The 23,689-nt window shown below is 34.4% G+C and overlaps 4 protein-coding genes across 5 annotated transcripts in view; 1 reads left to right on the plus strand and 3 right to left on the minus strand.

The window, feature by feature from the left end:
- Positions 1 to 1,066, minus strand: part of LOC104750550 (receptor protein kinase-like protein ZAR1) — a 4,018-nt gene extending 2,952 nt beyond the window's left edge. Inside the window, exon 1 of the mRNA XM_010472356.1 lies at positions 1 to 1,066. Within this exon, the coding sequence (XP_010470658.1) occupies positions 1 to 981 (981 nt within the window). The 5' untranslated portion in view covers positions 982 to 1,066.
- LOC104750551 (G-type lectin S-receptor-like serine/threonine-protein kinase At1g67520) lies at positions 3,359 to 6,665 on the minus strand. Of its 2 annotated transcripts, XM_010472357.2 has the most exons (8): positions 5,409 to 6,665; positions 5,173 to 5,286; positions 5,027 to 5,083; positions 4,705 to 4,934; positions 4,418 to 4,628; positions 4,106 to 4,343; positions 3,867 to 4,020; positions 3,359 to 3,780 (listed from the first exon to the last, which is right to left on the minus strand). In XM_010472357.2, the coding sequence occupies exons 1-8, from the start codon at positions 6,559 to 6,561 to the stop codon at positions 3,460 to 3,462; spliced, it is 2,478 nt and encodes an 825-aa protein (XP_010470659.1). In that variant the 5' UTR covers positions 6,562 to 6,665; the 3' UTR covers positions 3,359 to 3,459. The 2 variants fall into 2 exon arrangements, with proteins under 2 accessions (XP_010470659.1, XP_010470660.1); XM_010472358.2 differs by lacking the exon at positions 5,173 to 5,286.
- LOC109129507 (UBA domain-containing protein 7-like) lies at positions 12,321 to 18,927 on the plus strand. Its single transcript, XM_019237769.1, has 11 exons — positions 12,321 to 12,377; positions 12,494 to 12,529; positions 12,624 to 12,680; positions 12,772 to 12,968; positions 13,087 to 13,168; positions 13,448 to 13,888; positions 13,975 to 14,119; positions 17,959 to 18,074; positions 18,502 to 18,603; positions 18,679 to 18,852; positions 18,922 to 18,927. The coding sequence occupies exons 1-11, from the start codon at positions 12,321 to 12,323 to the stop codon at positions 18,925 to 18,927; spliced, it is 1,413 nt and encodes a 470-aa protein (XP_019093314.1).
- LOC104753665 (ubiquitin-conjugating enzyme E2 8-like) lies at positions 18,977 to 19,630 on the minus strand. The gene is made up of 3 exons (XM_010475885.1): positions 19,552 to 19,630; positions 19,345 to 19,472; positions 18,977 to 19,237 (listed from the first exon to the last, which is right to left on the minus strand). Exons 1-3 carry the CDS (start codon positions 19,628 to 19,630, stop codon positions 18,977 to 18,979), a joined length of 468 nt encoding a protein of 155 aa, XP_010474187.1.

Genomic DNA, 23,689 nt, shown 5'->3' on the forward strand with positions numbered 1-23,689 from the left:
TAAAGCCACACTCCCCGCATCAGCCACCGAGATCAACACGATCAGCCCCGTACTCAACCCTCTTCTAGAATCCGACTTATTCACCGGCGTTTTCCTCGTCCCCGGCGAGTTCTGGTCAGAGTCTTTACAAGATTTCTGGAGAGGGAAACCACACAGTTTCGGATTATTTAAAAACGCGGTTGGTCCTTGGTTAGAGAAAGAACCAGACTGAGGAATCTCGCCGGAGAAATCATTGTTCCGGAGATCAAGAGAGACAGTAACCGGCAAATTCCCTAAAGATTTAGGGATTTCGCCGGTTAAATGGTTAAAAGAGAGATTAAGAGTACCGGAGAGAGACTTAAGCTCTCCGAGATCTTTAGGTATCTCGCCGGCGAATTCGTTAGCAGAGAGATCAAGCTGAGCTAAATTCTTCAATTCCGGCCAGATTTCACCAGGAACCTCACCGGAAAATTTGTTAGCGGCGAGGATCAAACGCTGCAGCTGTTTACACTTGTTGAGATCCGGTGAGAGTGTTCCGGAGAGCGAGTTGCTAGACAAATCGAGGTTCTGAAGCTTCGGGAGTTTACAGATCGAAGGAGGGAGAGCGCCGGTGAGGTTGTTACCGTAAAGGAAGAGACTATGAAGCGACGTCGCGTTAAAGAGCTGAGTAGGTATGGAACCGTGAAGCTCGTTGTTATGGAGGTTAAGACGACGGAGGTAAACGAGAGAGCCTAGCTCCGAAGGGATGTATCCACGTAGATTTTTACCGGCGAGTGAGATTCCGACGACGCGAGAGACTGAAGTGTCTGAGATGTTCATACATGAGATTCCGGACCAATGACAAGGATCGGAATCGTTCTCGTTCCAGTCGGAGAAAGAGGAAGAGGAGGAGGATTGATCTACGGCGGATTTGAGTGAGAGTAAGGCGACACCGTCGGGGGAGAGAGAGTGTGACGGAGATGTGTTGAGGAGAAGGTGGAGAAGAAGAGAGAGAAGGATCATTTCTATGGAGTTTTGTGTGTGGAATTAACAGAGAGAGAGAGAGTGAAGGAGGAGGAGGAGTTAAAGACGATGGGGGCGGGGGAGATGGGTTGGGATGTATTTATTTATGTTAGTTATACCTTTTTATCATATTGTAATCAATTTAAGACAATAACATCAATTCATGTCAATTATTTATTACTACTTCCTTAATTTATATTTTTTTGTTATAATGTTTGCCAAAAAACTTCACTTATAGCTTTCTAAGTTTTGATTAGTAAATCTCGTATTGATATAGTGTAAAAAAAACGGTGTTAAAAAAAATATTCTTATTATTTTTTTGTGAATCTACGTTTTACTGTTTTTTTTTTTACATCTACATTTTACGATTTTATTAAACTTATATATCGTTGATTTATTTTACTAAAAAACCTTTGCGGTTTTATGTTACTGATTACATCGAAAATCTTTGTATTAATATATTGAGTATTGTGATTTTGAGACTTTTGTGAAGAAAGGGTAAAAATATGACATGTGGAATTAATTGCCACAAATTAAATTTAAAATAAGTGGTCCTCACAAACATGGATTTAACCTAATCCAAGCGTAGATTAGAAATAAACAGAGGGATTAGGTGTACGGGACACAATTTGCATCAGTACGTAGTAAACTCCTTGGGAACTGACGAACTGTTACTGACTTACTGTCCTGTCTTTCACTTAGCCGCCGATCTGAATTCCATGCCCTTTGGCACGTGCTTCCTGTTGTGGTCTCTCAAAGTCTAATATACATATTTTTTATAGTACTAGTAATCAAAGATTTTTCTTTTCTAAACCCAACCCGATTGTATTAAAAATATTAAAAAAGAACTTTCAGTAAATGACAACGACGAAACTTAGACTGTAATTGGACTGTGTTTGTTAATGCCATCATTAAAACACGCTTAGAAGCAAACTAAAGCATGAAATCTATGATATTATACATCTAATCTAATATGAATTATGAGGGACAACTTTCAACATGAGATTTCAATCATTTTATTAATTACATCATCATGAGTCTACAATTATGTAGTTATATTCACCATTTTGGTATGTGCTTTTTTCCCGACCAATGTACGCAACTGTAAAATATACATCTACATCATACTTGTTTCTGTCATGTGGTAGTTCGATTTTGTAGAGTGGACCAACAAACCACCCGATCACGTACGTACCACCATACATATATTCTATCGGTACGGTGTCTATACGTAACACATATGTAATTGATTCAAGAACATCGAAAAGATACCCAACTTCAGTAGCTCTTTGCTGCTGAAAAGGACACAAATTAACCATGTGTCATTGATTCAAGAACTATGAATTCAGGTCCATTAACTTCTTGGTTGGAAAAAAAAACAATTATGGCTATGATTGGTAGTGTGTATAATACACAGTTGTATTTTAGAAAAAACAATAAAAATAAAGAGACAAATAAATACTCTAGCTCCACCAAATTAACCAATCATGGTGAAAAAAAAACAGAAGATTTTTGCTTCTTCCCAATTCCCTCAAAAAGGAACAAAATCAAATATTTTCGAATACAAATTAGAAATTACTACATGGTGAAAAAAAATCGATAAATTTTCTCTCTCTTTTTTTTTATATTTTCCTCCAAGCTTTATCACAATAATACACAATGTATATGAAAAAGAATAAAGTAGAAAAAATGAGTATATAGATTCCTAGTTATAATGATGATTTGGATTATAAATTACAAGTTTTACACCAAGAATATTAATGATGAGAACAGCATATTGAAAGAAGATGATGTACTCATTGATTCCACCATTTGGATGAGTTTCTCTCAAGAAACCGTAATCCTTTTGCTTTGCACCCAAGTCATGTTCTTTTCGATTATCTTAATCGTTAGGTCTGTCTTGTATAATTATCTCTTTAGAAGAACAGAGGTAGACCCGAGAGCATAATTTTATATGAAACAAATCAATGAATAACAAACTAGTAGTGTATATTATATCTAAATCTGAAGCCAAACAACATCTAGTAGCTAGCTGGTTTTCTACTAAATTTCTTTATATAAAAATTGTATATGCTGCAGGTAGTTGAGTATCACATTAATAGGATTAGATCTAATCACGATGTAATAAATGGCAAAAAAAAAATTATTTCTCAACAAAAGCATATTTTTTTAAATCACTATGTACAGTAGCTTGGATTAGTAGTAGCTAGTTTGTTTATAAGATTGCTTTTCAATTTATATATAGAACCTTAAATATTACAGTATTGTTACTTATTTCATCATGTTATCCTTTGAATAGGGTCTTCTTGTACGAGTTAAGTTTAGAAGAATATGTACAAGTGATCCAATTGTGAGTCTTCTTTAGGAGTCGCATGAGTAGTATCATCATTATAACTAGGAATCTATATACTCCACATATTCGAGTAACAATGAGATTCACATACTATCATCAATTTTCTTATTCCTATTTTTTGTTTTTCACCTTGCTTCCACCAGCGTGATAGTAACTCTATTCACCGATACATTTTCTGGCTCCACTAGCTCAACCTCCATCTCCAGAAAGCTTCTCCGAGGGCCATCATAGAAAGCAGGCTCTTTAGGCAAAGAAAGAGCATTATTGCCTTCACCGTATATCATCGACACAACGTCTAACATACTTGGTCTATCTTCTGCGTTTTCTTGTACACACAAGAGAGCAACTTGAACGCATCTCAACACTTGAGGGTAATCAAGCGCAGAATCTCCCAAAGACAGATCTATCACCTCTCGAACTCGATTCTCTTTAAACAGATCCCATACCTGAAAAACAGAGTTTCAAAAATCTAAAGCAAGGAAAGCAAGATGAGAATGCTAACAAAAGAGAGAAGAAGTACTGTAGCTTTTACATGAACTATGAGATTCAGAGGTCCTTCTGAGTCATGGTGGAAGCTATTGTTCTTCCTCCCACAAATGATTTCGAGCATTAGAACCCCAAAGCTGAACACATCTGATTTTGCCGAGAATAGTCCTTCCCTAAAGTACTCCGGAGACATATAGCCACTACACATAAATATCCAAAACAAGAAAGTCTATTATAATCTTGATACAAGAATCTTCTCCTTGTTTTCGTTTATTCATAACTTACAATGTGCCAGCAACTCTTTTAGTATTGGCTCTGGTTTCTTCGGCTCCAAATATACGAGCCATTCCAAAATCCGATATTTTCGGATTCATATCCTCGTCCAACAAAATGTTGCTGGCTTTGATGTCTCTGTGTATCACTTTCAATCTTGAGTACTTGTGAAGGTACAAAAGCCCTTGAATTATTCCTTCCATGATCCTAAACCGCAACGTCCAATCCAAAACGCTTTTCCTCAAGGGATCTGCACAAATTTGTATACATTTTTTCAGATGAGTTATCTATATATAGATTCTTAACCTTGTAATGAAAGCTCACCAAAAAGAAAGTAGTCAAGGCTCTTGTTGGGCATGTACTCGTAGATCAACATTTTCTCATCCTTCTCGATGCAACATCCTAAAACCTGAACAAGATTTGTGTGTTGAAGTTTCGCAATAAGAACAGCTTCGTTCTTGAACTCCACTAAACCTTGACCAGATGCTAGAGACAGTCTCTTGATTGCCACTTCTTCCCCATTTATTAACTTCCCCTTCAAGAAAGTAGGGGAAACGTAAAAATAATATTGCTTAAGTTAATAGAAAAAATATGAAGAGTATGGACTATACCTTATATACAGGACCAAAACCTCCTTCACCGAGCTTGTTTGCATCGGAGAAGTAATCTGTTGCCAACTCTACACTTTCAAAGCTAAAAATCTGAAGCTCGTTATTATTCTTCCTTTCACTTCTCTTGTGTTGGCGTCTCCTATCAATTCCCAATTCACGTAGTAACATTTCTTGGTCTAGTGTTGAACCAACCCTCAGCGATAAAAGTCTCCTCCGTATGAAACCAATCACTAACATATTTTTTAATAGCCAAAAATCACATACATAATTCTCAACTCAACATGGTTATTTTTAGACATGCTTATAAAAAAGATTTACGTACCTTGTGGAGTGATTTCTCTCCATAAAAAATAGAATATTCCACGAAGTATAACACTTGCTAGATTCAAAAAAAAAAGGGTGAACTTGTTGGTAAGAAAATAATTTGGACAATTAGTGTTTTGAGTAATTCTGATACAGTTTTCCTACCTTTTACTTTAAATTTCTTCAACACAAGATAGATTATAAACCAAATAATAGGTATCATTAGGCACAGTGATGCCAAAACAATATGCCAAGCTTCCACCTTTTTCTTCTCTAAGCCTACCACATATTCAATATTCCAGAAAACTTAAGTGTCGAATAGATTTTATGCAGTTAATTAATTAAGCAACACTAAAAAAAAAAAACAAAAAACAGATTATATAGTTCCACAAGTTATCTACCATTTAGACGGATGAATATAGTTCTAGGTATATAAGAAGACGACCCGTTGTTAGTAGGACGAGTACTCCAAATTTCGCATCCCGTACCATCTAGGTTGGCTGAAGCATATGCAAGACAAGAAGAGTTTTGCACACATATAGCTTTGCAATCAACTAAACTTAACCTTCCACCAGTCTCATTAAGTACAAAACCATTGCTTGAAGAAGAAGATACTGTCACTCTGAAAGAAGTGAACCCATATGGCTCATTCGAGACTACGTAACCTGCGGCCAAACAATTCGGATTCCTAGAACTTTGCCATGTATGTTGCTGCTGATGAATCTGCGCTCTACTCAAAAAGCCTTGTTGGTCTATCATTATGGTGGGAAAAAATGTTCCGGCATCGTTCTGATCACCCCCTAAATACGTAAAATATTGTCCACTCTTGCTTGAAACGAAGGAAAAGAGGAAATCACATTCGTTTAATTCCTCTACAGAAAACCGACCCTTGTACCAGAGCCCACTTGACCAATACATGTTTTCACGCCACAAGATGGTCAATACGTTTGTAATATTAGCATCCATCCCAAAGATAAAAGATCCAGACGCAGGTAAAGTATCACCTAGCCATGATGTAAGTTCCCATCTCTTCCCGGTTTTGACATCGAACCCTAGTTTCATCCCTGGAAGAAGCGTATCAGTTGGATAATCGAAACTTTGCCACAAAACCCTCTTCATCGATCCATCAGGATCCATCTCTTGGAGTTGAAGGTTTCCAGAATCCAAAAGCTTTAAGGTTGTGTTTCTTGTGGTTTCCGTAGAGCTTAGCTCAAGAAGCATGTTTGATGATCCTCTTAAAATCCTCAACCTGCCAAGAGAATCCACTGTGAGGCTTCCAGAGTGGTCCGAGATTGGATTGTTACGGTTAGCAATCCAGACAGGTCTGTCCCGGACATCAGGATCAAAATAAAGATCGTTGAACCAAATCCCAAGATACAAGTTTCTTGAGTTGTTGAAGTTGAAAAACTTGAGTTTGAAGATTTTGAAAGCAGAGACGAGCTCTTGCCCATCTTTCAAGTAATGGCCCTGATGAAGCGTATCTGTTTCACTCCATGATTGCCTTAAAAAGAGATATAAAATAAAAAGAGTGAGAAAGATACCATTTGGCCACATACTTAGAGACAATCTAAAACTTTAGAAGATAGATTATACTTCTCTTATAATTAAGGTGGGTTATAAGACATATCTTTTGTGATCAAAGTCTTAACTCAGAAGTTCAACTCTACACTTGGAGACAAATTTGAAGTCTTGTCCGTTGAAGTTTCCGAGCTACTACAGCTATTACACAACAAATTAGCAACCAAGGAGGAGAAACTAATTAAGTTGTATTATATTTCATAAAGACAGAAAAGTCTTTCATATATATATATATATATACATAGGTCTCAATCATTTTCTTGGTAGGAAAAAAGAAGAAGCCAAAAGCTACTTGTCTTGATTGACCAGAAAAATACTGCCAGGCCACAACATAATGACCCTGTTTTACTATATATGGAGACAATCTTATTAGTTTCAATGGTTAGAAAGACTAAAAAAAACTGTATATTTTTCACCGGAAATTAACTCATCAGATAGCAACCATTAGTAAGGTCATTAGGGATTTTAGTTACTTTCACCGTTGCCCCGATCCTCTAAATGATCAAAAATAAATAACTTAGGTTACTATGCATAATTAAACTTATTTTGGTCCGATATTAGATGTATTGTGATGTTGATGCATGTAGTTGATCGACACGACATACATGTTTGATTTGGGTTTCTCTTTTTGTCAAATTTCTTTTTGCGTGATCATCTTGTTGTATACTTGAAAGATTCAACTTGGTATAAACAATCAACAGTTGTATTTACAATTTTTCTTGATTAATTTTACTAGATTTTGAAGGTTTTCGTGTTTTCATGTTACAAAGATCATCAAATTTCGTTCCTCATTTTCAGGATCTTTAAAAAATCTCTTAAGTTCTTTAAAGTTTTTGTACATTATTTTTTTAATTCAAATCATAAAATCAATTCTTGCATTGATACTTGAACAATTGAACCTCAACAAACCAAGACGAACTATGGTTTGCGCATATATAATTAGTTTGGTTAAGCTTTTCTTCGCCCCAAACAGTTGAGTTTGGTGTTAACCTAAAATATTTTTATTTTATTTGTCACCAAATAATTAAGTTGATTATTGTTGCTAATTTGGTATTAATTATTATTGTTGTACACATGAATCACAACAACTAACGTCCCCTTAGCGGTTTATATAGTTTATTACTTTATTTATTACAGGTTTTGACTTTCCTCCTATTTTTAGAAAATATTTTTGTGGTGAACCTCTCTTATTTACCTACTATTAGTCAACCAATCAAAATACAATAATATGTCATGTTATATCATATTTAAAAAATAAATCAAAACTAAAATAAATAAAAAGACAAAACAAATTAAGAAAACAAATTCTGGAAATATTTTAAACCTAATCACACCTCGCGTCAACCGATACACACCTTGCAACAACCGATGCAATCCTCCAAATCTTTAGTTGTGTCGACTGATGCACTCTTTACATCGAACGATGCAGCCCCTCGATTGCTCGCCAATCCTCGCGACTGCGTCGACCGATGCATTTATCCTAGCGTTGATTCCCGACGCCGTCATTGACCCGGAATCGTCTTCCAACACCGTAGTTCGTCCAAGAACATCACAAAGACCAAATCAAAACAAACGAACCACGAAAAACACAATAAACAAGGGATCAATCCACCAAATCACAGAGAAACACAGAAAACTCAGAGATCTCATCCTCAGATAAGCCATGGTCATGAACTTACCTTGAGAATGACGGATCTGATTCTGCAAGCACGAAAACACACCACATCAAGCTCCAACACGTTCTCCAAACTCGGATCTCCACTCCCACAGAAGAATCCCTCAAGAACAGCACCAAAATCTACCAAAAACTCAATGGAAAACCTTCTATCCTTTTCTATATCTTAAGAACGACCACTACAAGAAAACATGATTTTTCCGACTACATTTGACGACTATATATGTAGTCACCAAATTTTGCGACTAATTAGCGACTATTATTTGACTCTTTTACAACAACAAAAATTAAGTCGTACAATAGTCGTCTTTTTGCGACCAAATACAGCCGTCACATATTAGTCACAAAATTAGCAACTACTTTTTGACTATATTACATACATGAAACTTTAGTCACAAAATAGTCGCTAATTTGGCGACTTATATGCACCTAAATATGCAATTCGCAAATTAATCAGATATAAGTCACTATTTGGTACCATAAAACTAAGATTTAATACAGGAAACATTAGTCGCAAAGAAATCGAATTCAGTCACTATTTAGTACCATAATACTAAGATTTAATACTTATAAAAAAAAACTCATATTTCAAAAAACATTTACCCCAAAACTTAAATCTTAACCCTATACACAAAAATTTAACCACACTTTAAAACCTAAATCATAAACTCTAAATCTTGAACTTAAATTCTTAATCCTAGAAATTAATTCATAAAACATAAAACCAAACTACTTATAAGAAAATCTAATTTTTCAAAACTTAACCCTAATTCCCTATATGCAAAACTTTTAATCAAACTCCAAAACAAACAATTTAATTTAAATCTCTAAACCAACAATTTAAGGGGGAATAAAAAATGCACATTTTTCTATTCCACTTTTTAAAAATGCCATTGGGAAGCGTTCATTTTTAAAGGTACCTTTTTTTGGTTGAAAAAGACAATTTTGCCCATAATGAAGTAAGAGAAGTAAACCTAATTTTCTTCTCTTCGTCGTCCTTCTCTCCTTCTTCCAAACGACGATTCTCGATTCTCGATCTATTCGCCGTTATTCATCGGCGATTTTCGATCCTTCTTCGCGGCGATCTATGCTTCTTCCAACGTCATCATCGTTTCATTTCAGGTTCGTTTCATTTAAGATTTTGTTTTTCTTTGGAATATTCATCAATCTGAAAAATGATTTTCGATCAAAATTTCTTTGATATCGATTTGGAATATGTAAACTCTTTTAAATTTGGATTTATGTTCTCGTAAAACAGTTTTTAAAAGCCCCTTGTGAAACCATTTTCAAAATCTTGATTCAGATCTGACGCATTCAGATCGATAAATGTGTTTGATATGGATTTGAAATTAGTAAAGTCTTGTAAATTTGGATTTTTGTTATCTCTTGTAAAACACCTTTTAAAAGCCCCTGTTAAACCAGTTGATATCAATTTTCAGATCGGTCGTAGTTGAATTATGTCAATAAAGTGTGTTGATAAGATGACTTCAGATCGATAAAGTGTGTTGTTGATTTTTAAAAACCCTTTTAAATCTCTTGTAAATCCGTCGAAAACTCTAATTAAGTGTGTCTCTTTAACAGATGGCATCCAATGATTTTGAAGTCCTTGCACTACCAGAAAGCATATATGATATGGGTTTTGAACCAATTGGTGGAGCAACCATATGTCAACATTCGGACTTAAGCCTAGTTGACAAAGTTCAAAATGCATTAGGAAAAGAATCTTTCACGAAGCTTCAAGCTTCCTTCCTTGGGCCTATCATCAATCTTTCGGCTAGAGACATCAAATTTTATTGGAAATTATTCCACTACTTGATGCTGAGAAGGCTGAAGACAAGAGGGAAAAACTTATGGTTTACAGTCGACATGCAACCTCTACGGTTCTCCATGAGAGAGTTCTTCCTTACAACAGGTAATTATAAAGTGTTTGCAATGGTTTTTAAATGGTTTTAAAAGGCTTTCAATGGTTTTTAAAAAGGTTTTAAAACTGTTGTAAAAAGTTTTAAAAGAGTTTTCAAAACATTATAAAACTCTTTAAAACTCTTTTAAAAGGGTTAAAATCCCGTTTAAAACTTTTAATACCCTTTTAAACCCTTTCAAATGGTTTTAAAATGTTTTAAAAGGGTTTTAAAAGGTTTTAAAAGAGTTTCAAAAGGTTTTAAAATTTTTTAAAACTATTGTAAAAGGGTTTTATCCCGTTTTAGAAGTTTAAAAACCCTTTTAAAAACCTTTTTAAACGTTTTAAAAGGGTTTTATAAGGTTTTTAAACGAGTTTTAAAAGAATTTTTTAATCGATAACCTCGTATATTAGGAAAGTTTGAACAAACGAACATCATTGTTTTATTTAACATAGGGATTCAATGCGAACCTATTCATAGAGAACCAAGGAATAATGGAAAAGATCCAATTAGTGAACCATATTCTTGGGCGGTGAGAGGAGACTACACTTTATCTCAACTTCAATATCGACTATTTAAAGAACCAGAAGAGGGTGAAGAACCTTTGAATGTCAAAGAAAAGGAATCCCTCACTGCAGTGGTGTTAACAGAAGGTATTTTGATGACACCAAGTTCTTTAGAGAAGATACCACTGTCTCGGCTTCAGCATGCTTCAAATTTTGATATGTATATAGCCCAACCATGGGGCAAGGAAGCATATAACATCCTTGCTGCATGCATTAAGAAATTGGATAAAACTTCTTGGTTTAAAGGTCAGTATAGTATCAAGGGATTTCCCTTGGCATTAGCAATATGGGCCTTGAGTGCTGTTCCAGTTTTTTGGTGATTCATTTGGGAGAAGATGTAATTTTTCCAAAACATTGTATCCACTGATTCTCAACTGGCACTCAACTCGATATGTAAGGTTTGATGAAATCGCTGATGCTATTAAGACAGCAACTTGTGTAAGTTTTGAATTCTATTAAAAGTGTAGTTTTGATTATTCATTGGTTATCTTATTTGATGAGTTTTGTTTTGATGGATTTTGATTATTTTTGTAGGTCGAAGTCAAAACTATAATTGGAGATCCACAAGAATATAAGCATTTGGTTGATGAAGATGACAATGATTTTGAAGAAGTTATTGGCTTGGTTATGAAAGGGTATATATTAAAGAAAGAAGAATGGTCTTCTAGATTAGTTGTTATTTACTATGCCATGAGAGAGTTGGGTGACAAAATGGGAGAAAAATTGCCAGTCTCTGAGAAACATGAGAAAATAGAGAAAAATTTGTTTGATTCTGAAAAATTTGACATAATCCTCTCTATGTTAGAAGACTTCAATAAACGACTAGAAGCCATTGAAGAAGCTGTCAAAATCACATCAGAGAAAGATAAGAATGAAGCAGTAAGATTCCAAGATCACACCTTTTCCCATACATTGGACACTAAACTCTTTAAACTGAGCTCCTTTTTTTTCTTTTCCCTTTGCAGTCTCACGAAGATGAAGATGGACAGAATAGAAATGAAGAGGTTATAAATGATGAAGAGGTCAGTATCTATTTTGTAAACGACTTTATAAAAGGTTTAATGGGTTTTCAAAGGGTTTTCAAAGGTTTTACAATGTGTTTTAAAAAGGTATTAAATGGTTTTACAAGGTGTTTAAAAAGTTTTACAATGTTTTAAAAAACTGGTGTCAAAGGTGACCTAAACCTTTTAAAACCCTTTTAAAACAGATTGTAAAACCTTTTAAATGATGTTCTTATATGTTCTTTTCTTTTGTTGCAGGCTGGCAAACAAAATGTTGATGGAGATATTGCTAGTGAAGATTTCGTAGAAAGCCCGTCTGAAGATTCTGTCCGTCCGTCAAACACACAAGATGGGAGCCACGCTGGAGATGATGAAAACACCCAAAAAACTGGTGGTGATGATGGTAATTACTTTGAAGAAACACCAAAGGTACATTGATTTAGTATTTTTATAAGTTTCCAAATACCCTTTTAAAAGCCTGTTGTAAACCACAATTGTTATCATCTTTGAAGGATAAATCTCCTTCTCCACGCCCTTCTACACCAAAATTTGATCTTTTTCTCAAGAAGATCACGATAGTGGAAAAGATAAAAGCATGGATAAAGAGAAGGGAGCAAGTAGTAAGAAGACAATTTTGAGAGAGAGAAAACAGGTAAATTATTAATTTTTTATATAGTTGTTATGAGTATTTTAAAAGATTTCATCAAGTATCTCATTAGGTTTAAATCGTGTAAACATTGTTTTCTTAAAAAACTTTTTGAACTGCAGAGAAAGTGTAAGCAAAACAATGAAGGTGATGATGATGTTATGAACAGAAAAGAGATTAGTATCTAGTTGTATAATGTTTCACATTTTATTAATGTTTACAAACAATTGTGATTTTCTTGTGGCACTACAGAGGAAGAAGCGTAAACCAAGTGACAATCCAGATGCTGATGTTCAAGGTAGAGAAGGGGTATGTATATAACTTAATAATTTCTATGAGTTATTTAAATTGTTTTCCAAGTGTATCGATATAAAGTGCGATATTTTTTTGTTTTGTACAGCCACAGAAAAAGAAGAGTAAATCTGATGATGTTGGTGGTGTGCAAAGAAAAAGTGAACGAAATACAGTTCCTTCTATTCACACTCAGCCGCCTTACACGACTGAGAAAAAGAAGCACCCAATACTTTATCCTTTTTCCAAAGTTGATAAGACCCGGTTAGAAATATTTACTGAATGGAAGAATTCAAGGAAAACAAAGTAAGTTTTAGTTTCTAGCAACAAAAGTAAAAGTTCAATTAGTCTTTTATAGACGTTTAAAACATGTATTCATGGTTTTGTAAGTATTCATGGTTATTCTGTTTATTTTTGGATGTAGGCAACTAACAATTCTTGGTAACAAAGTTGATGCTAGGTGGTTCACAACACTAGAGACGCCAGGGAAGTCGTTAACAACAATGGTATGATTACAAATCATAAGGTTTTACAATGTGTTGTTAACGTTTCATGGAGTTTTAAAGGTTTTACAAGAATTTTAAAAGGGTTTTTAAAAGTTTTTACAAGACATTTTAAAGTGTTTTAAAAAGGAATTAAAATATATGTTTAAACTGGTTTACAAGATGATGTGTGACCGGGTCTGAACTTATTTATATGAATTATTTGACAACAAGAATTGTTTTAATTTGTAAACTCTTTTAAATTTCAAATTTTGTTCTAACCCGGGTTTTGTTGTTGTTTAGCATGTTGATACAGTTGTGAAGTTATTAAGCAATAGAGAAGAAAGTCATCCAGAGTTCTATAAAAGCAAAGCATTGACGTTGGCGGGAGCATCTTTTTTAAAAGAGATCGATGAAAATTACTCTATATTCATTGACAACAAAGATGAATATGAGTTCCCTGAAGAAGGATTCAGTCAACTCTTCAAGGAAGCACCTACAAACAAAATATTGGCACCAATGATAGTTAAGGAAAAGCTTTGGATGCCATTGATGATCAATTTGGAGAAGAGGTTGTTGACTATCTATGATTTAGGCAAGTGTTTCTATAGTAACAAAATTAAAGACAAACAGGTGGGTGCATATGCTGTTGCAATGCCGTACATTGCTCAGAAGAAATTTGGAATGAAAAATGATAAAGAGAAATCTCCATTCAGAATCAATATCATGAATTGCATACCTCAGGTAAATATTGTTGAGCTTGTTTTCTAGTTTTGTGATATGTTCTCTGTAAATACTTCAGGACACTTCACTTTGTTTTTTTTTTATAGGTTGCTAAGATTGAAGATAGTGATGTCTTCATGCTAAAGACAATCGAGTGTTTGGCTATGAGCATTATAACATATGACAATCTTACAAATGATTTAATTGGTGATTTACGACAGAAAATGGCGGTTGACATCTTTACAGGCCAGTGTAGGTTTTTACATGGTTATTTAAATGGGTTAACAAGTTGGTATTGCAATGTATATTAAAAGGTTCTAACATTAATTATATTATCTTTGCCGAAATAGCAAAAAAACTAGGATAATGGAAGTTTGCATCTTGTTGGTATATAAACGTGATCGCAGAAATGAAGCTTTAGTATTGCATCAAGAACAATAATGAATGGCAAGATATTTCAATGTTTAGTTTACAAGTAGAATTAACATTTGTTGTATCCGCGCAGACTCATGGCGTAACTTTGCATTTTGTGTTTTTATTGTGACACTATTCTAGAAAAAACGTTGTTTATCATTTTCGAATCCTTTTAAAACTCTTGTAAATCCTATAAAATTAATTGAAATACCCAAAACAAAACCCTTTTAAAAATCTTGTAAATCCTATAAAATTCATTGAAATACCCAAAACAAAATCCTTTTAAACCTTTTAAAATCCGTTTTAAAACGATTGTAAAACCTTTTAAATGGTCTTAATACTATAAAACGTAATTTATACTATATAACCCTTTTAATATTTTTAAAGGTTTTACAATGTTTTTTTATAATAAGGGTGAAAGCCCTAGGCATAAGCCCAATTGTAAAAAATACCCCCTGGTATCAATTATCCCAAAAAATCACATGTTCCTCTTTCAAAAAGTACAGTTTTTGGTGATACATTTGGCCATTTGGGAGAAGGGTTTTAAAAGGTTTGTAAAGTTTAGGTTTGGGTTGAAAATCGCGAAATTCACTCAAATATGTATTTGCTTAAATTGGGTTCTCGATTTCGTCGGATTGAAGACACGAAGTCGTCGGATTGAAACTAGGAGTCGACTGATTGGGTACTCGAGGACTTCTAATTGCCATTTTCTTCGTCGAATTACAGACTCTTCTTCTCCTTCTTTCTTCCTCTAATTCCTCTATTCAAATTCGTCGTCTCTTCTTCTCCCAACCGTAAGTTTGGTTTGGAACTTAAATTTGACTTCAATTTCTATTTCAAATTGAATTTTTATGATGTTTTGGTGAACTCGGAATACGAAGGTTGGAAATTTATCAATGTCTTTAAAAAGTTTTATATTGGTTTTAAAATAGGATTTATAAGGGATCTTGGGTGCATGGCATGAATATGTTCTTCTCTGTAAACAATGTTGACAGGTTTTGCTATATGAGTATTTTTGAAGATTCTGCGAAGAAACTGTGCTTCCCAAAAAGATTAATCACGCCAGGCACATAGGGAGATACAATAAAGAGAGTAACTAAATATTCTTCTGAGGAAGCTGTTTTGGCGACTGTAGAGAAAGCATTAAAAGAAGAAGAGTTCAAGAAGTTAGGCCATCTTTATAGGGAGAACATGAGGGGTGTTCTTAGCCCAAAAAAAATAGAAAAATAATAAATAGTGGCTTAGAACACTTTTTTAGTCCTTGATGTAGAACTGATCTTGGCTCAGTTCTAAGCTGACGTGGCAAGCTGTGAATGGATACAATTTTTTGCAAACAATTTTTCACAAATTAAAAGAGGATCTGATTGAGAATATATAGAATAAATTTAGACATTAAACTATATATTAATTAATTAAAATGTTTGTGTGCTTTAATTAAGTAATATGTTTTTTTTATCTTTAATGTTTTTTTTGTTACATAAAAATTTGGTATTGTATTTTAAATTTTAGTAAAGGTTTTATAAGTTTGCAATTTAAATGTTATTTTTAAAGTTTTTATAAATGTAATATGTTTAAGATTATTATATTAAATCTTATGATCTTAAACATGTTCTCCCAATAACAAACTTCTTAACAAAAGACCTAAACTAATGATCTTACATTATTTTCATAATATTTTTACTCTAAGAACACCGAAAATTGTTCCCCCAATAAAGATGCCCTTAGAGGAGTCTTTCTTGGGTCCAATTATAGAATTTGTTAATCGGAAAGAAATCAACTTCTCGAGTCAGCTGGTCCACCACTTACTATAGAGGAGGATTAAGTCTGTGAAAAACGAGCTCTGGTTTGCATTTGATGATCAACCTATGCGATTTTCGCTAAGGGAATTCGTCATTACAACAGGCCTTCCGGTAGGTACCGTTCCATCAGGTACTGTTAAATCGAAAAAAGATTTGTGGATGAATGATAAAATGTCCTGCAAACGTCTTCTTCATACTTTGGAATTTAAAGGAAAAGACATGAACCCTGAGGAAAGAATTCGATTAGGTGCTTTGTTACTAGTGGAGGGGATATTGATAGCACAAAATCCAGTAGTTAATATTCCCTTAAAGCATTTGCTGAGAGCCAGTAGTTTTGAGAATTACTGCAAATATCCTTGGGGTGAAATTGCTTATGAATCATTAGTGACAGGCGTGAAAAAAAATGATTGTGGGAACGTTGTCAAAGATACAGTATGGAATGGCTGGCTTTCCATATGCAATCCAAATCTGGTTGTTATCTTCAGTTCGCCAGCTAGGGGAACATTTTGGTGTTAGGGAAAGCATTTCAAGCCAAAATCAACATCTTCAACTGATCTTGCAATGGCAAAAGACATCTTCCCCAAAATTCAATGAAATAAAATTTGTTCTTCAGTCTTGCATGGTACTAATACTTCTCTAGAACTATTTTATTTCCAATAGTTTTAAAAAACATTGTAAACCCTTTTAAAAAAGTGTTATTAACGTAATTTTGATTTACAATGTGTTTAAACTGGTTTACAAGACTTTACAACGGATATACAAGAGGTTTCCAGAGTTATAAAAGAGTTTTAGAAGGTTTTACAATATCTATATAAGACTTTTGAGATATAATATGAATCAATTTATCTTTGCAGTTTGAAGTGAAAACAATTGTTGGTGATCCCGATGAATATAGCCATTTGGTTATGCCACTGAATAATGAAGACAAGGATTTTGATAAAGTTGTTAAACTTGTAATCCAAGGCTATAGGATAACTAAGGAGGAATGGATTCAAGGATTTATTCAAATTGAAAAAGGAGAACAAAATCAAAACAAGCGTGTGAGACAAGCTGCAGGGCCATCCTTGAATCAAACTAACAAAAAAAAAAAAGAATATCTTCTAGTGGGAAAATTGACATGATTTTAAAAACATGTCAAGTTATTCACAAAAGAATAGTGAGACTGGAGAATCATGTGGGGATCACTACTGCTGCTGCAACACCACAGTGGGAATCAAGGGCATTTGAAGAAGAGGAAGTACCAACCTCTGCCACTGCTTTTCAAGAAGAGGAAGTACCAGCCTCTGCAACTGCTTTTCAAGAAGAGGAAATACCAGTCTCTGCCACTGCTTTTCAAAAAAAGGAAGTACCAGCCTCTGCCACTGCTTTTCAAGAAGAGGAAGTACCAGCCTCTGCAACTGCTTTTCAAGAAGAGGAAATACCAGTCTCTGCCACTGCTTTTCAAAAAAAGGAAGTACCAGCCTCTGCCACTGCTTTTCAAGAAGAGGAAGTACGAACCTCTGCCACCGATTTTGAAGAAGAGGAAGTACCAGCCTCTGCAACTGCTTTTCAAGAAGAGGAAATACCAGTCTCTGCCACTGCTTTTCAAAAAAAGGAAGTACCAGCCTCTGCCACTGCTTTTCAAGAAGAGGAAGTACGAACCTCTGCCACCGATTTTGAAGAAGAGGAAGTACCCACTATTCCAAGTGAATTTGTAAGTGAAAAAAAGAATTCCTTTATAAAATCATTTTAAAAGTGTTTTAAAGAGTTTTTAACAAAATTATATAAAATCGAAGTGTTAACAATGGTTTTAAAATAGTTTTCAATGGTTTTAAATGGTTTGAAAAAAAACTAAATTCCTTTTAAAATCGTTTCAAAAGTGTTTAAACTATTTTTAAGATTATCAACATGAGAAACAAACTGACTTGAGAGGGGACCTAAGTGTTATTCCTGAAGAAAATACCCAGGATACTAATGAAAATGATCCACAAGAGGAGGATATGAATAATGATAAGGTATGTGTTACTTGAATATGATCGACTAATTTTAAAAACCTTGTAAAAACATATTTGAAAATAATTTACATATGGTTAATGAAAAAATAATTATTTATGCAGGGTGAGAAGCAAAACAGTGCTGATGATGTAGACTCAAGCTAAGAAGAAGCGTACATTATTTTATCGGATGACAAGGAGTGTATGAATATTTCAGATACTGATGAAGACCCAAGCCAAGAAGAAGCTCCCACTCAACAAGAAGACCAAAGCCAAGAAGAAGCTCCAACTCAACAAGAAGACCCAAGCCACCAACATGATCACACCAGCCATGAAACGTGGAGTCGTAAGTTGTTGAATTATTTATTATAGATGATTTGCCCTTTTGAAAATGACATATAATATTTTGTTTCTTATGTTTGTATTAGTTCAAACACCTTCTACGCAGGAGAACAATATAAGTGACGAAGAAATGAAACAAATTGAGGAAGTTCTAACTTCTTGGACTAAGCGCGGGGGCATCAAAATTATGCTTTCGACAATGGATGAAGTAAGTTTGAAAAAATTATATACTTGTTATCATAGGTGCTAAATACTAACAAAATTTGGATGTTCTACATTGTAGTATCTTTGGCAAGGGAATAAGTGGGAATCAGTCTCTGTCATGGATTTGAAAACTAAAGAAGATGTAAGTAAAGTAGCAAGGAAGGCAATGTTAATTCTTCATCCTGACAAAATTCCTAAAGATGTTACTCCACAAATGAGATACCTTGGTACCCGAATGTTTTCAATATTAAAGGTTAGTGAATCTCGACTTTTGTTAGATTTTATGCACATTTTACTGTTGTTTAATGTTAACTTAAAATAGATTTGAACTATTCAAGTTCATATTTCAGTTTATTTAGCAAAAAAAAATTCATATTTCAGTTTCCTCTCCCAGCGTATTGGTTTGTCATCTCTCTAGCCATTGCTTCAAACCTTGTCCTATCAGATTTGTAGAGGTTGGCAAGTTTTTCATTGATCTGGTCCTCATCATCGACCTCTGGTTCAATCAACTTCTCCACTAATCTCTTGAAAAGCAAATTAATCGACATGGGATGCCAATAAGAGGACTTCAACACTCTTAGGTATATGGCTCCATGATCTGATATGTTTGGGTGGCAAATTTTTGTGACGAAAACAACCTACATAATCAAGAAATTATATTTAAAAAACTATTGAGTTGCTGCAAAAAGAGGAGTCCTAATACACATGCTTGCTAAATAAAAGGGAGTATAATCAAAACAGATACCTTTGGGAGATTATTTGGGTAATCAGGCGGAAAATGAAGACTCATTTTAAACACTCCCCCTTCATATGGGGTGTTCACCGGTCCAATTAAAGTAGCCTCCCAATGGAAAATGTTGTCATCAACAGTTACTAACAAAAAGGCAAACACACTCAATCTCTTTTATCCTTAACAGTAAAACAAAACAAATCTGAAGGTGTATGTGTTTACCTGCTGTGACGTTTGTCGAATGATCCTTGTTCAGATATTTAAACCCAAACCTTAGATGGCTTGAAGAAAGATGCGACATTTCTGACGGATTGAAGGAAGAAGGTAATAGGATTTGTCGACTCTGAGAGATGTTTTTTACGATTTCGTGAGACAAAGGTTTGATGTGTAAGACAAGAGCAAAGAGTATTTATAATACACGAAGCGTCGCTTTGGTTTACAGAAAGTACCCCTTCGGCTTCATAAATACATAATTTTTACCCCTTCAATGCGTAATTATAACCGAACCAAAGCGACGCTTCGCGTATTACGCCTTCAATCAGTTACGGATTTACAAGCCTCTGGTAGCTCTCTTTCGAAATCTTACCCCTTCAAATCTTACCCCTTCGCTGTTTCGAAAGCGACTCTGCGCGTATTACCCCTTCAGTCGTCTTCCACAAAAGAAACTTAAGCTATTCCTAGTTATCTTCCTTTTTTTAGGGGTTTCCCCCCCATTTCTTCGTCTCTATCTCTTCCAATCATCTAAAATCGTTGGAGGGTTTATATGATTTACATGAGTATATATGGTGTGTGATTACGAAGCAGTGAAGGAGACTAAAGATGGTGAAATCAGAGGACATTTAGGGTTTTTGCGAGAGATATAAGAGAGAGAGAAAGAGATGAAGAGAAGTAAGAGGAAGGGGAAGGGGAAGGGGAAGAGAGAGAGAGAGAGAGAGAGAGAGAGAGAGAGAGAGAGAGAGAGAGAGTGGTTTATATGATTTACAAGAGTATATATGGTCTTTAACAGGTTTTAAAAGGTTTTACAAGTTGTTTATAAATGATTTAAAAACAGTACGACTTGCTTTTTTAAAGGCATTACAAGTTGTTTATAATGATTTAAAACAGTAAAATCTGAAAAAAAATTCTAAGAAAATGGAGTTTACAACACCACAGACTGAAATATTTTATTAAAAAGAACAAATTCAAGTTGAATTAAAGAGAGAAAAAGAGAGTTAGATAGCAGCTACACAACTAGATTTGTTGTGTCCACACTGACCGCACCTACTGCATTTGTATTGCTTTGAATTTGTCTTAGCCTTTCCATACTCCCATGAACTAGCTATTCTCTTTTTCTTTCGCCTGCCACTAGGTACATGAGTAGAAGGTGGCCGAATAGAAGTACTAACACTCTCTGGAATCTCCCAAAACTCCATATCACCTACTGGGTGAATGCTCTCTGAATGTCCTAAACGCCATCTGTAAAATAAAAAAGAAGAAGATAAGACTTATAGAACTTTGATAAACCTTTAGAAAACCTTGTAAAACATTGTAAAACCTTATAATATAACTTGTAAAACCTTTTAAAACTTTGTAAAAACCTGTCGGATCCGTTACTTTAGCAACCTTTTCAAACCCCATTTAAAGAAGAGAGTTATAACTTTTCAGTGAAATGATAATCATCAACAAACATGTTTTCATTGAGATTGGCATGTTTGGCAGCAGCAATTCTATGTGCACAAGGGAATTTGTCAATATCAAACATACAGCATGTGCATTTCCTTGTGTCCAAATTCACCACATTAGTCTTTAAACTTGCTTTAACCTTGAAGACATTTTGATTTACTTGACAAACTTCAAGCCAGCGGGAAGTATTATTATAAGATGCATTCATCTTATTCCCAACATTTTTAGTAACAGCATATGGATGTCGACAGCTCTCTTCACGTCGTTCATTAAACCACCTAGTCAAAATAGACCTGATTGTCTCAAGCAGGCAGACAATTGGATACTCGCGAGTCTCTTTTAACAAGGAGTTAATGGACTCGGCACAAGTAGATGTCATGATGTTGTACCGGTTAGAAGGAGAATATGCACGTGACCATTTCCTAATATCAGCTTGCCAAAGATATTCTCCAAGTACTGGATCACCATTGGAAATTTGACTGAACAAATAATCAAAATCATATTGAGTGTAAGCTCTTGAAGCATCATGAACAACTGGAAGAAGAGAAGCAGAAGCTCTAAATTTTGTTTCCAGGTTCTCTTGCAAGTGGAAAGTGCAGATCCCATGATGAGCAAGTACATAATTTACTGAAAGCACAGTTGCAATTGAAGAAGCCCGATCAGACACGAAAACTAGATCCTTTTCATCAGGAATAATAGTCTTCAAACACCGCAAAAACCAATCCCATGATGCATCATTCTCAGAATCAACAACGGCAAAAACAATAGGATATAAATGAAAATTACCATCCTGAGCTGATGCAGCAAGCTAATTCCCTTTAAATTTTTATTTCAAATGGGCGCTATCAATAGAAATAACTTTTCTCATCAACTTAAAACCTCTAATTGATGCACCAAAAGTCAGAAAAGCATATCTAAAATTATTATCAGAATTAGCTTTGATGTAAGTGATAGTACCTGGATTCTTCTTTTCTATCATGTGGAACCAACTCGGTAAAACCTCATAACTATCAGCAGGTAAACCCCTAGCAAGTTTTGATGCATGTTCTTGAGCTCTCCATGCTTTTGAGTACGAGACACCAACTCCATGGTCATTCCTAAAAATTTCCATGAGTTGTTTAGGTCTGAGAGGAAGCTTTCCTCCTGCAAAATGGTTACTAACCAAACCAGCTAAAGTCCTTGCAGATGCTTGGCGATGATTAACATTCCATAAAGCAGAGTCACAGTTGTGCTGACTAATATACTTTCGAACAACAAAGCTATTTGATGCTTTAACCTTAGTTGCACGTAGCCTCCAACGACATTTTTCATCAATACAATGAAGAACATACCTCTTGTTGTCTGACTTAAAAGTATGAAACTCAAAACTATGCTTGACTGCAAACATCCACATCTGACTTCTCATTTCTTTTTTGTCTTTGAATAACTTCCCACAAAATAGTGAATCAACATCGATTAGACCAGTTGAGTGTGAAGAACCAGATAGATACCCAACAAAGGTTGTCATGTTATGAGAAACACTATCGACATATGGATTTGGTATTGGTTGACCCTGAAAGTACAAATCAATGAATTTTTAAAAGATTTGTAAAGTTTTTACAAATGATTTCAAAGGATTTAATAAGATTTACAACTGTTTTCAAAGATTTTTTAAAGTGTTTAAATGGATTTACCAAAGGTTTTAAAATGGGTACGTAATGTCATTGTAAGTTACCTGAGTATGAGTAGCAATAGCAGGAAAATCATCATTGGTGCCAGTATGTTGACTTGAAGAAGCAACATGAGAACAATAAAAACGAGGAACACTCTCGACATATGGATTTGGTATTGGTTGACCCTGAAAGTACAAATCAATGAATTTTTAAAAGATTTGTAAAGTTTTTAAAAGGTTTTACAAATGATTTCAAAGGATTAAATAAGATTTACAACTGTTTTCAAAGATTTTTAAAAGGGGTTGAAAAGACAATTAAAACATTTATGCCATTGTAAGTTACCTGAGTATGAGTAGCAGTAGAAACATCAATAGCATTCCCAACAAACAGATTTGAGCTAGTTTGATCCTGAAAGGATTTGTAAAGTATTTAAAACATTTTACAAGTGTTTTCAAAGGATTTTATAAGGTTTTGTAAGCAAGAAATAATTAAAAAATTCTAAAGTAGAAATTTACCTGAGTAACAGCAGTAACACTCTCAATAAAAGAAGTAGAGCTAGGTTGGCCCTGATAAAAAAACATCCTCAAATCAATTACTTTTCTAAAATAATATTAGAAAGAATAAGAGAATGAGTTTACTAAAAATACCTGCTCAACAGTCACACAAAAATCCTCAACAGTAACACATAGATGAAGAACTCCTCCACTTTGTGCATATTTGAGTTTAAAAGCTTCAAGCTGCCTATCATTTCTAATAAAGATAGGAATACTACCTATGGTAGCAGACATAACAGGCAATGTATAACTAAGCTTTAAACATTGTGCCTGAATATCAATGTCAAAATCTTTTAATAGGATCTTTACCAACTCACTAAATCTAGTATTCTCATCAATGTTAATCTTTCATTATCCATCTCAAATTCCCAATGAATGTTGTTGTTCAACTTCCACAATCCACATATTGAATACAATTCAATCATTTGTACTCCCAAACAAGTCCTGAGAAAACAAACCAATATCACGAATTACAAAACAAGAAGAGAGATC

This window comes from Camelina sativa, chromosome 16, assembly GCF_000633955.1.
Source record: "Camelina sativa cultivar DH55 chromosome 16, Cs, whole genome shotgun sequence".
Lineage (NCBI taxonomy): Eukaryota > Viridiplantae > Streptophyta > Magnoliopsida > Brassicales > Brassicaceae > Camelina > Camelina sativa.

Bases quoted from the DNA above. Each gene is read 5' to 3' on its own strand.
- LOC104750551 (XM_010472357.2), bottom strand. From the start codon at position 6,561: ATGTGGCCAAATGGTATCTTTCTCACTCTTTTTATTTTATATCTCTTT. The intron at 5,084-5,172 runs GTAGGAAAACTG...TTTTGAATCTAG, and splicing joins GAAGAAATTTAAAGTAAAAG to CAAGTGTTATACTTCGTGGA. The intron at 3,781-3,866 runs GTAAAAGCTACA...TCTGTTTTTCAG, and splicing joins CTCTGAATCTCATAGTTCAT to GTATGGGATCTGTTTAAAGA.
- LOC109129507 (XM_019237769.1), top strand. From the start codon at position 12,321: ATGGATAAAGAGAAGGGAGCAAGTAGTAAGAAGACAATTTTGAGAGAG. The intron at 12,681-12,771 runs GTATGTATATAA...TGTTTTGTACAG, and splicing joins ATGTTCAAGGTAGAGAAGGG to CCACAGAAAAAGAAGAGTAA. The intron at 13,169-13,447 runs GTATGATTACAA...GTTGTTGTTTAG, and splicing joins GGAAGTCGTTAACAACAATG to CATGTTGATACAGTTGTGAA.
- LOC104753665 (XM_010475885.1), bottom strand. From the start codon at position 19,630: ATGTCGCATCTTTCTTCAAGCCATCTAAGGTTTGGGTTTAAATATCTG. The intron at 19,473-19,551 runs GTAAACACATAC...CCTTTTTGTTAG, and splicing joins TTCGACAAACGTCACAGCAG to TAACTGTTGATGACAACATT. The intron at 19,238-19,344 runs GTATCTGTTTTG...TTGATTATGTAG, and splicing joins ACCCAAATAATCTCCCAAAG to GTTGTTTTCGTCACAAAAAT.